Source organism: Schistocerca americana, chromosome 5, assembly GCF_021461395.2.
Source record: "Schistocerca americana isolate TAMUIC-IGC-003095 chromosome 5, iqSchAmer2.1, whole genome shotgun sequence".
In the NCBI taxonomy this organism is placed as follows: Eukaryota; Metazoa; Arthropoda; class Insecta; order Orthoptera; family Acrididae; genus Schistocerca; species Schistocerca americana.
Window position 1 is genome coordinate 438,180,319 of NC_060123.1, and position 16,120 is coordinate 438,196,438.

The 16,120-nt window shown below is 40.0% G+C and overlaps 1 protein-coding gene across 1 annotated transcript in view; it reads right to left on the reverse strand.

Moving 5' to 3' along the window:
- The window catches only part of LOC124616419 (uncharacterized oxidoreductase YjmC-like), an 84,040-nt gene that overhangs the window by 13,959 nt on the left and 53,961 nt on the right, over positions 1 to 16,120 (reverse strand). The window contains exons 3-6 of the mRNA XM_047144726.1: positions 8,863 to 8,924; positions 8,728 to 8,781; positions 8,173 to 8,271; positions 6,010 to 6,205 (exon numbers count right to left, since the gene is read on the reverse strand). Coding sequence (XP_047000682.1) covers positions 6,010 to 6,205; positions 8,173 to 8,271; positions 8,728 to 8,781; positions 8,863 to 8,924 — 411 coding nt within the window. The remainder of the gene's footprint in view (positions 1 to 6,009; positions 6,206 to 8,172; positions 8,272 to 8,727; positions 8,782 to 8,862; positions 8,925 to 16,120) is intronic.

Here is a 16,120-nt window from a genome sequence, read left to right on the forward strand (position 1 = left end):
ATTGGAGGGCAGCGTGGAGGGTAAAAATCGTAGAGGGAGACCAAGAGATCAATACACTAAGCAGATTCAGAAGGATGTAGGTTGCAGTAGGTACTGGGAGATGAAGAAGCTTGCACAGGATAGAGTAGCATGGAGAGCTGCATCAAACCAGTCTCAGGACTGAAGACCACAACAACAACAACAACATACTCCTTCCACCTTTCTGCTTTCCCTTCTTTGCTTAGAACTGGGTTTCCGTCTGAGCTCTTATATTCATACAAGTGGTTCTCTTTTCTCCAAAGTTCTCTTTAAATTTCCTGTAGGCAGTATCTATCTTACCCCTTGTGAGATAAGCTTCTACATCCTTACATTTGTCCTCTAGCCAACCCTGCTTAGCCATTTTGCACTGCCTGTCGATCTCATTTTTGAGACATTTGTATTCCTTTATGCCTGCTTCACTTACTGCTTTTTTGTATTTTCTCCTTTCATCAATTAAATTCAGTATCTCTTCTGTTAACCAAGGATTCCTACTAGCCCTCGTCTATTTTACCTACTTGATCCACTGCTGCCTTCACTATTTCATTCCTCAAAGTTACCCATTCTTCTTCTACTGTATTTCTTTCCCCCATTCCTGTCAATTGTTCCCTTATGCTCTCCCTGAAACTCTGTACAACCTTTGATTCTTTCAGTTTATTCAGGTCCCATCTCCTTAAATTCCCACCTTTTTGCAGTTTTTTTCAGTTTTAATCTACAGTTCATAACCAATAGATTGTGGTCAGAGTCCACATCTGCCCCTGGAAATGTCTTACAATTTAAAACCTGGTTCCTAAATCTCTGTCTTACCATTATATAATCTATCTGAAACCTTTTAGTATCTCCAGGGTTCTTCCATGTGTTAGCTTTGGTTAAGTTATGCTCTGTGCAAAATTCTACCAGGCGGCTTCCTCTTTCATTTCTTAGCCCCAATCCATATTCACCTGCTACATTTCCTTCTCTTCCTTTTCCTACTGTCGAATTCCAGTCACCCATGACTATTAAATTTTCGTCTCCCTTCACTACCTGAATAATTTATTTTATCTCATCACACATTTCATCAATTACTTCATCATCTGCAGAGCTAGTTGGCATATAAACTTGTACTACTGTAGTAGGCGTGGGCTTCATGTCTGTCTTGGCCACAATAATGCGATCACTATGCTGTTCATAGTAGCTTACCCGCACTCCTATTTTTTTAGTCATTATTAAACCTACTCCTGCATTACGCCTATTTGATTTTGTATTTATAACCCTGTATTCACCTGACCAAAAGTCTTGCTCCTCCTGCCACCGAACTTCATTAATTCCCACTATATCTAACTTTAACCTATCCATTTCCCTTTTTAAATTTTCTAACCTACCTGCCCAATTAAGGGATCTGACATTCCATGCTTCGATCCATAGAACACCAGTTTTCTTTCTCCTGATAACGACATCCTCTTGAGTAGTCCCCGCCTGGAGATCCAAATGGGGGACTATTTTACCTCCGGAATATTTTAGCCAAGAGGACGCCATCATCATTTAATCATACAGTAAATCTGCATGCCCTCGGGGAAAAACTACGGCTGTAGTTTCCCCTTGCTTTCAGCTGTACCACAACAGCAAGGCTGTTTTGGTTAGTGTTACAGGGCCAGATCAGTCAATCATCCAGACTGTTGCCCCTGCAACTACTGAAAAGACTGCTGCCCCTCTTCAGGAACCACAAGTTTGTCTGGCCTCTCAACAGATACCCCTCCATTGTGCTTGCACCTATGGTACGGCTATCTGTATCATTGAGGTACGCAAGCCTCCCCACCAACGGCAAGGTCCATGGTTCATGGGGTTAAGGGGGGGGGGGGGGGGGGACAGCCAATAATTTGGAGATTTCAATCCAGTCCCCTACATGTGAAACGAATCATTCTAGCACTACCATAGACCAAATAATAATAAGTTCCAAAACAAAATATTAATCAGTTGTAATTAAAGCTGGACTGGCAGACCATCATGCACAGGCTATAAGCTTTTGTGTAAACACTAATCCATCCTATAATTACATGAGGAAGACTACACACATGGGCAGAACTTTCAGTAATACTGCAGTAAAAACATTCCAGAATTATCTCCAACAAGAATCATGGGAGATAGTGTATAATACAGAAAATATTTCTGATAAGTTTCAGACATTCATGAATATTTTTAAATATTATTTTGATCTTGCTTTTCCATTGAAAGCCAAAACAACGCATACCACTAAAAGCAACAAGTGGATTACTAGTGGTATAAGGAAATCTTGTGCTAGAAAATGGTACCTTCACAATATTGCAAGAAGCTGCAACACAACTCAGGAGTTTGATAGTAACCCACAGGAAGAAGCTAATATGTTTAATGATTATTTTCTAAATGTAACAGAGAAACTACTACAACAGACTTCTAATAGAAAACAGCATACAGGAACAGGGAAAAAAAGTCTCAAGCAGATCAATGTTTCTGTACCCAACAAATGTAGAAGAAGTACAGGTTACAATAAGTCTCAAAACAAAACACTCTTCAGGTGTAAATGATATACCTGATTTCATTATAAAGAAGTGTGGGGACTTGATTACTGAGTCCTTAACCCACCCATGTAACCTATCTTTTGCTACAGGAACTTTTCCTTCATGTTTGAAAATAGAAAAAGTAAACCCATTATACAAGAAAGGAAACAAAGATGATATTTCCAACTACAGACCACTGGCACTTCTGTCTGTTTTCTCGAAAATATTAGAAAGGCTTTTCAATAAGAGGCTAATAGACTTCTTAGAGGTAAATGGCATTCTGTCAGAATCTCAACACGGATTTAGAGCAAACCGCTCAACCGAATTTGCAGTTCACTCCTTTCTATTAGAGGCACTGATAGCATTAGACAACAAAAAACTTACCATGGGCATATTTTTAGATTTGTTAAAGGCATTTGACACCATAAATCATGACAAATTGCTAAACAAGCTAGAAAATCTTGGCATTAGGGGAACAGCTAACAACTGGCTCAGCTCTTATCTTAAAAACAGGGAACAATATGTGGAAATAGATCAAGAAAGGGCAATGTCATTAGGAAATATAATTCCAAGCTACTGACTGTTAAATATGTAGTGCCACAAGGATCAGTAATGGGTCCTGTTCTGTTGTTACTCTATGTAAATGACCTAAACATAAGCAATGACAGCAGTAAAATATTTCAATTTGCTGATGATAAGAGTGTTCTAATTACAGGAAACTCAGAAGAAACTCTTGTAAAACACATAAAAGAAGCCACTGACAGGCTAACATGTTACTTTGATGACAATGACTTAATAATAAACACTGAAAAAACTGTAGCTATGGATATACACACAGCACAAACAAAAAATCTGATATCACCCAATCGAGAGCTATATGGACAGACAATTGCCAAAACAGCCTGTACCAAATTTCTTGGACTTCATCTACAAGACAACTTGAAATGGAAAGCACATATTGAGCAAATGGACAAAAAATAAAGTACTTCTTGTTTTGTGCTGCGTACATTAAAAAACTGTACCAGCTACAACACCCTTCAGTGTGTATATTATGCAGTTTTACACTCTCACCTCCGATATGGGATTATGTTCTGGGGAAATTCTGAAGATGCCATCAAAACATTCAAAATTCAAAAAAAAAAAATTATAGGAATAATGGAAGAGGTAGATAATCGCAAATCATGTAGACCACTGTTTCAAAAAAGAATGACCTGCCTCTTCCTTGCATATATATACTTGAAAATATAATATATTCAAAGCAAAACTTAAATACAAAAAGACCACTCATCACTCAAAATCATACAATACACAGCTATGATACAAGACAAAAATTTGATGTACATGTTCAAAGCACCAACACAAAGTTATTTCAAAACAGCCTTATCCGTCCTAGTATCAAACTATACAATGCCTTACCAGATACCATTAAACACATACAAAACATTGGTCACTTCAAATCTAAACTGAAGTTGTACTTGGTTGATCACTGCTTTTACACAGTAAATGAACACCTACAAAACAAAATTTTTGTGTGTTTACCCATTCATTCAGAAGAATATTTGTATTTTATCTCTCTGTATATAGCATAACAACATTTATTTAAGTATTCATCATTAATTGATATATTAATGTGTGTTATTATGTACAAAGGTATATTATATGTAAAACTGTTAATATTAACAAAAAAAATCCAAATATCTCTTGCACAATGTGCAGCTGTAGATGAAAATGGACTAACAAATCAAATCAAAATCAAAATCATTCTTCCTTACCACTGTCTCCTTCTCTGCCACTTTCGCCGTCTGTCTGTCCCACTGCCATTGTCTTTGTCCCATTCTTTTTCTTTCTCACTGCCACTGTCTCTTTCTTTCTCACTTACAATATGCTGTCTTTCTCTCCAGCTGCCACTGTCTCCTCTCCACACACATCATCGAGGATTGTTTGCTGAGAGTGTCAACCCCTAAACCAGGAAACTTTAACACATGGGCATAGGAGATGGCGAAAACAGGCAAATACTTTTGTGTTAAGGTTTGCTGGTCAAAGGGAGGGCGGGGGAGCTCGGAGCTCAGTGTCCAGAACTCCCAAGCCTATGCATTATTTCCACTCATCTCTCTTTTTCATTTCCACTGTCTCCTCTCTCTTTTGCTCCCACTGCTACTATCAACATCAGTTAATCTTTCTCTTTTACTGGAACAGTCTCTCACTGACCATCACTGTCCCCTGTCTCCTTCTTTCCCACTGGCAATACTCTGCTCTCTCTGTCTATCTGCCACTCTCTTTCAATGCAAGAAAGAGTAAATATGTTTGCATGCCAAAATTTTTTGTGAGGAAGGTAGAATGAGGATTAAGACAGCTGCCCTACTTTTCTGTAGGAGTCTTTTAGAGAGGAGCATATTCACCTTGTTGTACTCTGACAGAAACATTTTTCGGAGGGTTCCTTTCATTTCCCTGTTACAGCAGTGTGTGCTGCTTATATAAAATGAATTCTATGGGACACTAAAGTTTTGACAGTTTATTTATGTATCTCAACACATTTACCTACTTTGACACATACAAGCAACAAATAAGTGTGTATAACATAATATTAGCACAAAATTTTCTCTCATCCAGTGAAATTCACTTTATTTTTAGTCTACACCTACAGTATACCAACAAATATGATGTTTGATATGCAGGTACAAAAACGTTTGTATGACAAAGTAATCTTTGTAAGGTGCTTACACCATCAGGCAGCACTATCAAATAATTTCCAGTTGAGTACAGCCGGTATATGTAGAACATACTGATTATATAGACAGCACACTATAAAATTTTATTAGTAACAAAATGGTAATTAAAAACATTGTTGGGAATGTCAGAACTATTTGATGAACTGAGAATCCTTATTATGTGTTCACTAGATCAGTTGAAACTACATTTATACCTCAGATTGGATGTTATTTGCACTCATATTGTTACTTTGAATCTCTGGATACCAGCTACAGATAATGATATCAAAAAAAGCTTCAAGTCCTCTGAGAACATCATCTTAATTACATACAGTAAAAATTTTGACAATTTGCCATTAATAGAAATTATAGATGTGGAAATCCCCACAGTCAGTAGTTCTGGTTTTCTCAGGAACCACCCATGAACCAATGGTGCTTTTATAACCTGCCTAAGGCCCACCCTAGACCACATATAATTCAAAAGAACCATCAATCTGTTCAATTTTCCTTGGCTGAGGAAGCATGTAATGTGTTAATTTTGACTCTGTATTGTAAGATATCTACAGTATACTTGTTCTTCAATAGGTATACAGATGGTCACTAGGACAGGGACTATCCAAAACACTTGACCCCTTATCTCTGTGATCTATACAACCTGAGACGTGACCCCCTGCAAACTCATATTTTCGTGAGCAGCTCTTTAGGGCATATAGGTACTGTGCACTGTTGTGCACGGACTGATAAGAAAACATTTGTAGAATAGCAGCACTTACCACTAAGTATTCCAGAAAATACTTCGACAAGAATACCCAAGCAATAGCCTTTATATCCAGAATGCGTTTCTGAACCCCCAAGGGGCATGAGAAGGCCAGTTTTGAAGGCCACCTCAGCATCTGTTGTTGGTGCACCATCGGGGCCCAGAGCCCAGCCGGATGGAATAGGTGCTTTTTTACGCCGCTGGAATTCAATCTGAAAAGCAAAACAATGCTTTGAGAAGTTGTTATATACGTGTTCAAATGTGTGTGTGTGTGTGTGTGTGTGAGAGAGAGAGAGAGAGAGAGGGAGGGAGGGAAAGTGAGAGAGAGAGAGAGAGAGTGAGAGTGAGAGAGAGAGAGAGAGAGAGAGAGAGAGAGAGTTTTAATCTAACATGACAGGGGTCCCAGACAGTCGAGTAGTACTCAGAATGTTTCACACCACTTTTCTATATGTGGCCTGTTTTAGAGATGAGCTACACTTTCATACAATTCCCCCAATAAACCACAGTTGCCCATCTGTCTTCCCTACTGCCATCCTTATGTGCTCATTCCACTTCACATCAGTTTGTATCTCATGCCAAGAAATTTAATCCATGTAACTGGGTCAAGCAGTACATTGCTAATATTGTATTCAAACATAAATGGATTGTTTTTTAAACTCACCTGCATTAACTGACATTTTTCTACATTTAGAAGAAACTGCCATTCACCATACCAACTAGAGAATCTATCTAGGTCATCTTGTATCTACCTACAGTCACTCAATGGCAACACCTTGACATATACCACAGCATCATATGAAAACAGTAGCATATAGCTGCTCACTCGGTTCATCAAATCATTTATGTATATATAGAACTAACAACATATTTTCCTAGGGCATCGCCTGATGAACACCTGCCACTGAGGACAATGTACTAGGCTTGATTACTTAAGAAGTCAAGGTCCTTGAGCCTCTCGCATATCTGGGAACCTAATATACACTTGGCCCTTTGTTAACAGCCAGCAGTGGGGCATCCTGTTTAATACTTTCCAGATACCTAGGAATATGGAAACTACCTGTTGTCCTCCATCACTGGTTCACAGGATATTATGTGAGGAAAGGGCAAGCTGAGCTTAACACAAGTCAAGCTTTCTAAACTCATGCTAATTTGTGGGCAGAAGTTTTTTCATCCCGTGGAAGTCTATTATATTTGAACTCAAAATTTGTTCAAAAATTCTGCAGGAAACTGATGTTAATTATCAGCAACAAAAAACAATGAGGAGTAAATGTGTGCTGGTGTATAGCTTTGCCATCACACTTGATTGGCACTAGGAAATGTTGTGTAGCAGGTGCCTAACTAGGTGGGTCTATGACAAGAAAAGACCAAGACATGCCCCCAGGCTTTGCACCAATAATGTGCCCTGGACAGCATGGATATAGGCTGCCGCTGACAACCAAGCTGTCTCAATCACTCAATCTCTCTCTCTCTCTCTCTCTCAGTACCTCAGTATGTCACATTGGGACTCAGTTCGCATTGCACCTCAATATGTCACATTGTGCTCAAGTTTTCCACAGTGATAGTCATTGCCACACTCTGAGGGAATATTAGTCATTGAATATAGTTGCAATATGGACATAGACATTGATTGCTGTTAATCACAGAACTTCAGATTGGACATCCTTGAAGTTAAGTACTCAATTGGTTTCTGTAATAAACTGTATTTTAACCACATGTGCATTTAATGTTGTAGTGAGAGGAAACTGCCCACCCACCTATCATACCTCCCTCTCCTCATCCAGCCACAAAACAGCACAGGAGGGCACAGCTACAACAAAATATACTGAACAGTGAGAAATAATTCCACAAAGAGGAATCTACTTTACACAATATTCTTACAGTTCACTTATGATTAATAAATGTTTTATTTATTTTAGGTTCAGTGCCCCAGAAGGGAGTTTCATAAGACAACAAGGAGTGGAAATATGCAACATAAGCCAAAACCAAATAAACTTTAACACTGAAATTGATTATTAAGAATTTTATTATTGCTTGTAACACATACACAGTTCCTGTTTACCATTTGCTTAACTGTTTCTGTTTCAAACAAAGTGGAAGAAATGTGTCATAATCGATTAACCAACAATTTAACATCACTCAGTTTCTTTGTTAACTTGTGATTGAAACAGAAGTGCTTTACCTTTCCCACAGCGACAGCAGTTGTGGCCATATCAATAATGATACTATCCCCTCCAGTTCCTGGAGCTGCCAGTGACAATGGATTTGTACCCAGGGCTGCCTGTAAATATGTAATGTGTTTGGTAAATATTTGTAACATAGTTATACAATACTTCTACTTTTTTTTGCGTTATTGTAGGATGATAAATTATAAAAAAGAAATTACAGTTAAAAAATAACTGCCATGTCAATGAATATCTCAAGAACGCAATACAAACAGCCAGCCAGAATGCAGCAATAACTTTAGATATTTGTTTTGTGCTTTACAGGTGTACCAAGACTTTATTTGTAACACTCACATGAATTCTCTACCTCAATGATTTCTGTGAATGCTACATGGCAGTGAACTACTGTAAAGCATCCTTGGGAAGTAATAGCCACAGGTTTGCAAATATTCTTCTCATTGTGAATATTTCCTATATGATTTTTACTATTTACAATGATGAATACACAAAATACAGAAAAATTATCTGGGTAACTCATAAATCTCAAGAGATAAAGAACAGATATGCCCTACCTGCTTTGCACGAGTTGGCGTCATCAGTGGTGATGTGTTTGTAAAAGTCATACCCTGAAATGATGGAAATGACTAGTAAGTGATAAGATTCCCTTAATTACTGCTAGAGTACAAACTAAATAAAATATAACTCACCAGCATTCCTTCCTGTAGTGCTTGTTCAGCATAAAAAGCAGCTATTCCATAGTGATTAGAACCTGGGAAAAAATCCAAAATGACTACTCATTCTGTTTTAGGAATGATGCCAATCTCTATGTTTTGAGTATACAGGCTTTGATAGAATAATGAGACCCATTATATTTCACTTTTGTACATACATCAATACACTATTATGGACATTTTATTATGAAAGAGGAGAAGAAATGAGTAAATATAAATCAGGCGTTTAAGGCCATATATAACAGTGTATGAAAATGTAACTATAGTCAGTATGTGGGGACACCAGCATGAGTAATACCTCTGATCAGAGCATACACCAAGTGGAGCACAATATCTGGTGGGATTCCAAAGAAACCAGTTTGATTCAGAATCTTATACTGCAAGGACATCTTGTATGTTGAATTGTAAGCAATAAAGCAGTATCATAACACCAACGTGTTGTCTCTGTTGTTGGTATAACCTCTGTGCCAAATAGGGAAAGCTAGTATACAGGTAACCTGCAACAATCATGTAACACAATGGGGAGACATTTTGTTCTGTATACACAGTAGCAATGCAGCCATCCTGCACTGATGGCGCCACATCATCAGTCCATAAAGACCTCAAGGACTAGCAGCAGTGATGTGCATCATCAGCGTAATAACTGTCAGCCAGTGCTCAGACATGAACTAAATACAGCCATAGGTGTTGCTTCTCAAAACAACACATGCTTCAGCACATCACAATAGTGGGTTCCATTCAACAGTCTGCTATTGGACTTTGTACAAGATTTGACACTAAGTGCATCAGTTTATGATTCAGCAGGACGAGTGGACTAAATATGAACAATAACATGATTCCCGTGTCAATTGCATCAGCCGCTTCATGGACGCTATTAGGAATTACAACCACCAAGTATGGTGGAGTGCAACAGACCGTAACTACCTAGATGTGATAATTGGATCCACAGCCACACTGTGGGTGATCCAGAATACTTCATCAGTTACACCGTTTTACGAGACAGCATCAGTGCTACCTCAACTAGATCATACTAAAGTTCACAGACTCGGCACACAACCCAAGCTCCCAATATTATGGACAGAACAGTCAGCACTTTGGTCTGTGACAGCAGAATGTGTGTTGACTTCATTGGGGATTTTGGATGATAACTCTAGATTTGTGACATTAATTTGCCACTAAGCAGAGCATGGTGACACTTTCAGTGATGTCACTTGTGTGTTGCCTGACTGTAATAAATATTAAATGGCAAAATTGGCCTTTCACCAATGCTTGTTACACACCCAGAACAACAATTGAAAATGGTAGTCTACGATGAACAATTCACCAACAATATGTGGTCCAAGCTGTAGTGCTGACTACAGATACTACTCAATGTGATCTCATGCCAGTCACTTCATTGTGGACCCTATAGATTGTCAAGCTTCTGTTGTAACTACAACTTGCCATGACTGCTCATGAGGCAGAGACATTAAAAAAGAAGCTATGCATGGCAGACAGAATGTTCTCTGTGCTACAGCATCAATGCTATGGACAATAACATGGCATGCAGCACTGAATCTGAGTTGAACACCCCATGTACCAATCCACTCTGACCCATGTTGAAAGCACATGATGGCGATGTCACCATTCCCAATCAGGACACCAGCCTGCACAGCAGACACACACAACCAGCCTCCTAGCCGGCAGTGTTGCACCAAGTACTGCCACAGCCTCAAGATCACAGAATTGCTGGTATCACGTCTATTTTGGTGGTGCCACACTTAATGGCTGGCCTCCCTGTGGCTACTGTAACTACAGACTCAGGTCACAAAAGGTGCATTGGCAAACACGGACTTGTCAAGCCACCAATGCTCACAATGTGTTGGCTTAACATCTTCTGCATCATTCCCGCCATTTGGTGGAAGGCTTTCTATATTTGATCGAAGCATGCATAAATGCTTCCTGTTCAGTATGTAGTCTGACATCTGTATAGTACTGAACAATACAAATGCAACAAGATCTGGCACAACATCCCTACAATTCTGGACTCCAAATTGACTTGCATATGACCACTCACAGAAACACTAACTAAAGCTCAGATCAACAGTTTCTATGGACCTTTTTTATTACCATAATGAGTGAACCAGTGGTCGGAATCACCTTTCTATGGCACTTTCGCCTTTCAGCGGATTTAGAAAATGCTACACTACTGCATCCTGACACCAGATGACTCATCCTGTGGCTCTCTGTCCTCAAGCTACCTCATCCATCAGAAATTACCACATGCCCCAGTGGGCATCAGCATGATGATGACGCATACTCCCATACACTAACGGAGTGAATTATTATGATAGAGAACCTAATGATGACACGGCAGCTGCTTCAGGACACTCAAAGTATTGGATGTGCTCTGTGCCGACAAAGCAGTACTTCATCAATACATACATGAAGTGTCTGTTGCATTTGGGGATATTGATGAGTAATGTGAGAGCCTTTTGCTCATACATTGCACAGCTGAGGTTGGTATTACCTCAGACATGCCCACCTTGACTGACTGCATCTCAGCTCCACTATGATCCACAGCTACGCAGTTAATGACCCCAAGCACGCCTAATTGAACACAGGTCAATACAGCACACTCTGCCTCATCTCTCAACACATGGAATGAGTGTACCATCTCCCCCCCCCCCCTCCCCAACCAGGTGCAAGTGAAATTTTAACAGTACACAATCGATAATGGTACAGTGTACCGAATTCTCATGATACTCCATCTGCCAGAAAGCACACTAGCTGGCACCAGTACACTGATGGGCCTTCAGACAGCCCATAGGCTTCCCAGAGGAAATTTACACTGAAGGACAATGGTTCCATGAGACTCTATAGTGATCACAGAGCTCTCATTGCTTGAATGATACATGACAGTTATCCATTTCCAAATATTCAAGACTCTACACACTCTCTAGTGGACACCTCTATTTTCAGCATCATTAATTGCAGAAAAGCTTACCTCCAAATACCTACATGCTCAGATGACATCTCTCAGATCCCAATAATCACACTATTCAAAATTTTTGAGTCCCTATTTGTGCCTTACAGACTAAAGAACACAGCGCAAACTTGACAGCAGTTTACTAACAGAGTCTTCAAATTTTACTTTTGTTTTGCATACCTGGATGATATACTAATATTTTCTGTCAGTCCGTATGATCATGAATGGCATCTTGAACTAGTTCTCATTGCCCTCCAGGACACATGTGATCATAAACGAGGATAAATGACAACTGAGGAAAGCCAAAGTGACCTTTCCTGGACAAGTACTAAATGCCACAGGCATCAAACCCCTCTCAGAACAAACAGAACTCATTAAGCAATTACCACCTCCACAATATTGCCATGACCTACAATGCTTTCTAAGCATTTTAAATTTTTATCAGTATCTGATGCTTTAGGTAGCAACAATACAAGCCCCTCTCACTTGCATTCTCTCCAGGTTGAAAACACAGGGAGAAAAAGAATAGAGAGACCAACAAAATGCAAGAAGTGTTCCAACTAACCAGAGACTCCCTCACAAAAGGAACCACTTTGGCCCACCCAGTACCTGATGAACAGCTCATTATCACAGACTGACATCAATGATTCAATCATCAGAGTGGCCTTACAACAACTTGTGGTAGCTCAAGCTCAACTGTTCCAATTCTCAAAAAGAACTCATGGCCTCACAGTCAAAGTGGTCCATGTTTGATCATGAATTATTCATCATCTTTGAAGGAATCAGATATTTTAGAGAAGATATTAAAGCAATACATGTCATTATGCATACAGATCACAATCCACTCACCATATGATAACCCTCAAAAGAGATTAGTTCTCGTCATTTCTGTCATCTTGACCTTACTGTGCAATGTACAATAGACATCTGTCTCTGACATGGTGTTGACAACATAGTTGCAGACTACCTGCAATGGATTAATATTATTTCTCAACAACTAGAGTATCACAAACTAGCAGAAGAGCACAGCCAGGACGTGACCATTCTGGACTCACTTAACAGTGATTCCACCAATCTTTACTTAGAAAGACAGGCAGTCCCTGGGACTAACATCCAAATATTATGCAATGTATCTCAGAATAAAATTCAGCCACTAGTCCCCACATTGAAATGGTGCACAATTTTTGAACAATTACAAAACATGGTGCACCCAATGCTTAAGCCAACAGTATGGATCATTACTGAATGTTTCATTCAGCCAAACAGTAAATGTGAAACTTCATGACAGATAAAAGCTGTATGCCGGACCAAGACTCAAACCTGGGACCTTTGCCTTTCACGGGCAAGTGCTCTACCATCTGAGCTACCCGAGCATGACTCATGATCTGTCCTCACAGCTTCAATTCTACCAGTACTTCATCTCCTACCTTACACAGGGCAGTGAGTAACTCTGAATTTGTAATGCTACAGGATGGTATGATCCAGCCAGCTTTACAGCCACTCTGCTCAGGGCTGCATAAAGTTTTAAAATGGGACAGTCACACATTCAAAATTATGCTCAACAGAAAAACAATGATGGTCTCATTAAACCATCTAAAACTAATGTGCATTCTTTGCAAACATGCAGCTGTGCATGACACAGACCCAGAAGAAATGAACAAAGAACCATGCAATATTTCACCCCTCAACATGCAGAGAGCTTATTCAGTCTCTGAGAGGCCAGCTGTCATCAGCCTTGATGTGACAGACTCTGATCCAGAGAACATCCAGTGAAAATTATAGACAGTGATCTGGTAGCAGTCATCTTCCATGCAAATCATGTGACAAATAACAAGTTATTGCTTGACAACTTACACACACACATATCAGTCACCTATGAATACTGATTATGCTTCTACATTATATCTTCGCATGTCAGCAAATGGCATACTCACTATTACAGCCCCTGAGGAACCACAGTGGCAGCTATCACACACTACCTTACAGACAGCTTCCGATCCTCCTATTGATGTCCTATCCAGGTGCCCCGGCTTCTGTCTGCACCTGCACCAAGCAAATCTCAGTACTGTCGCCCCCACTGAGCATTTTGGCATCATATCATCTATACCGCACAAGTGCTGTGGGCCAGTCCATGATAAGAAATGGCGCAACTGTATCCTGCTTTGCAACTGGCCATGCCATGGTTGGTCACCTTCGTCACAATGGACCAACACCAGGAACCGCTACAGCTGTGTCCTGCTCAGCAGTTGCCCACAACACATCTGGTCAAATGTATCTGCACATGAACCAACAGCACAACAGCACCCACCAATGATCACTCTACCAGTGCTGCTCACTATTGGGTATGGGGTGAGGGAGCAGTATGGGGTTAGGGACACCACCAGGAGTAACACCTCTGACAAGTGAAAACACACAGGAGAGTTTAGTACCTGGGTGTACTACAAAATAAGTTAGGTCAGTTTAGGATATTGTACCATGAGGATGTCTCTTATGTTGGGTTATGAGCAGTAAAGCAGTACTATCATACCAATGCGTCATTTCTGTTATTGGTATCATCCCTGCATGTAATAGGGGGAGCTATCACAATTGTTTGGTGAAAATTTCATGATTAATTTTAAGTGGTTTTGTCACATTTTGTTGGAATGCTAATAAAATCTCATACTTAAATAAAAATAAAGGAAAACACAGAATGGGAACTGAGGAAGAAAAATCTAGAAATTCAGAATAAAATTTTTATAACTATAGAAAATTGAGGATGTAAACAATACAAAACTGAATGAGACAGGAGCACACTACTCATGGCTAGAATGTCTAGAAATGGACTTGGCACAAATATCGAAGGAACGTGTGTGCTTTTGTATGTGTGTGTTTGTGTGTGTGTGTGTGTGTGTGTGTGTGTGTGTGTGTGTGGCCTCAGCAGACTTGGGTTTGGGGGGTGGGAAAAGGGGCAGCAATTGGGCCCCATTGGACCCTCACAACATAAGAGAGCAGGCATTTTATTCATTGCAGAATCCCCATGATTTTCTAGTAATGACTGCCTGTGACTCTACTACAGTGCAGATATTGCACTCCCAAGCGTGGCAGCAAATACAGTGATTTTAGTGATCACTGTATACAGTGATGTTCCAGAACACTATTTTGTCACCAAGACCTTACCACGAGTTCAGTACCATACTTCTCAGACAACTGGAGAACAATTTTGGTCTTGTAACAGGGGCAGCTATCATGCTGGAAGATGCCATTGCCATCAGGGAATACAGCAAGCATGAAGGGATGTTGGTGGTCCACAGTATAGCTCATGATGTCTACAGTTGTCATGATGCCTTCAGTTATGACCACATGTCCCATGGAGCCCACAGTATAATAATGCCTCCACTGGACTGTGTCTGTGATGTAGTGCCTGTTATGCGCAGTTGTTCGCCTAGACGACAGGGTATCCAGAACACAACTATCATCCTGGTGTAACAAGAAACATGACTCATATGACAAGGCAACACGTTTACATTAATCTAGTGTCCAATTTTCGTACCCCATAGCCTACTTGTTGTTTCGCTATCCTCCAACCGTTTACCATAGGTACTCATGACAGTAGCATGTGTAGAACCAACCAGCTTCACTTTTTGGAGATGCTTTATCCCAGGTGCTAGCCATAACAATCCGCCTTTCCCAGAATGAATTTTCACTGTGGAGTGGAGTGTGCACTGATATAAACTTCTTGGCAGATTAAAACTGTGTGCTAGATTGGGACTCAAACTAGGAACCTTTTGCCGGCAATTGTTTTTTCAACTGGGCTACCCAAGCAAGACTTACAAACCTTCCTCACGGCTTTACTCCAGACAGTTCGTCATCTCCTATCTTCAAAACTTTGTAGAAATTCTCTTGCAAAATCTGTCCTTCGTCACCCTCACTTATGGTTGTGGATTTCCCCTATTTGCGGTATGTATTCTCACTAGGACGATTTCCCATTCATCTCTGCTCCACTTAAATACTTTACCACATTGCGTGCCCATCAGATGGGATCCAATCTCACAGATGCCAGTAGTCATTATGTTTTTGCTTATCAATGTATACTGCAAATGGCAACATTTTCCATTGACTTGTTAAATGTTTTTATTTATGTGCAGTTTCAGCTGTTGTGCCGCTCTCAAACAACAGCTATAAACAACAGTATCAAAGTGTGGCATCGAGCAGGCAGTTCTAGGCACTTCAGTCTGGAACTGCGCAACCGCTACGGTCACAGGTTCGAATCCTGCCTCGGGCATGGAT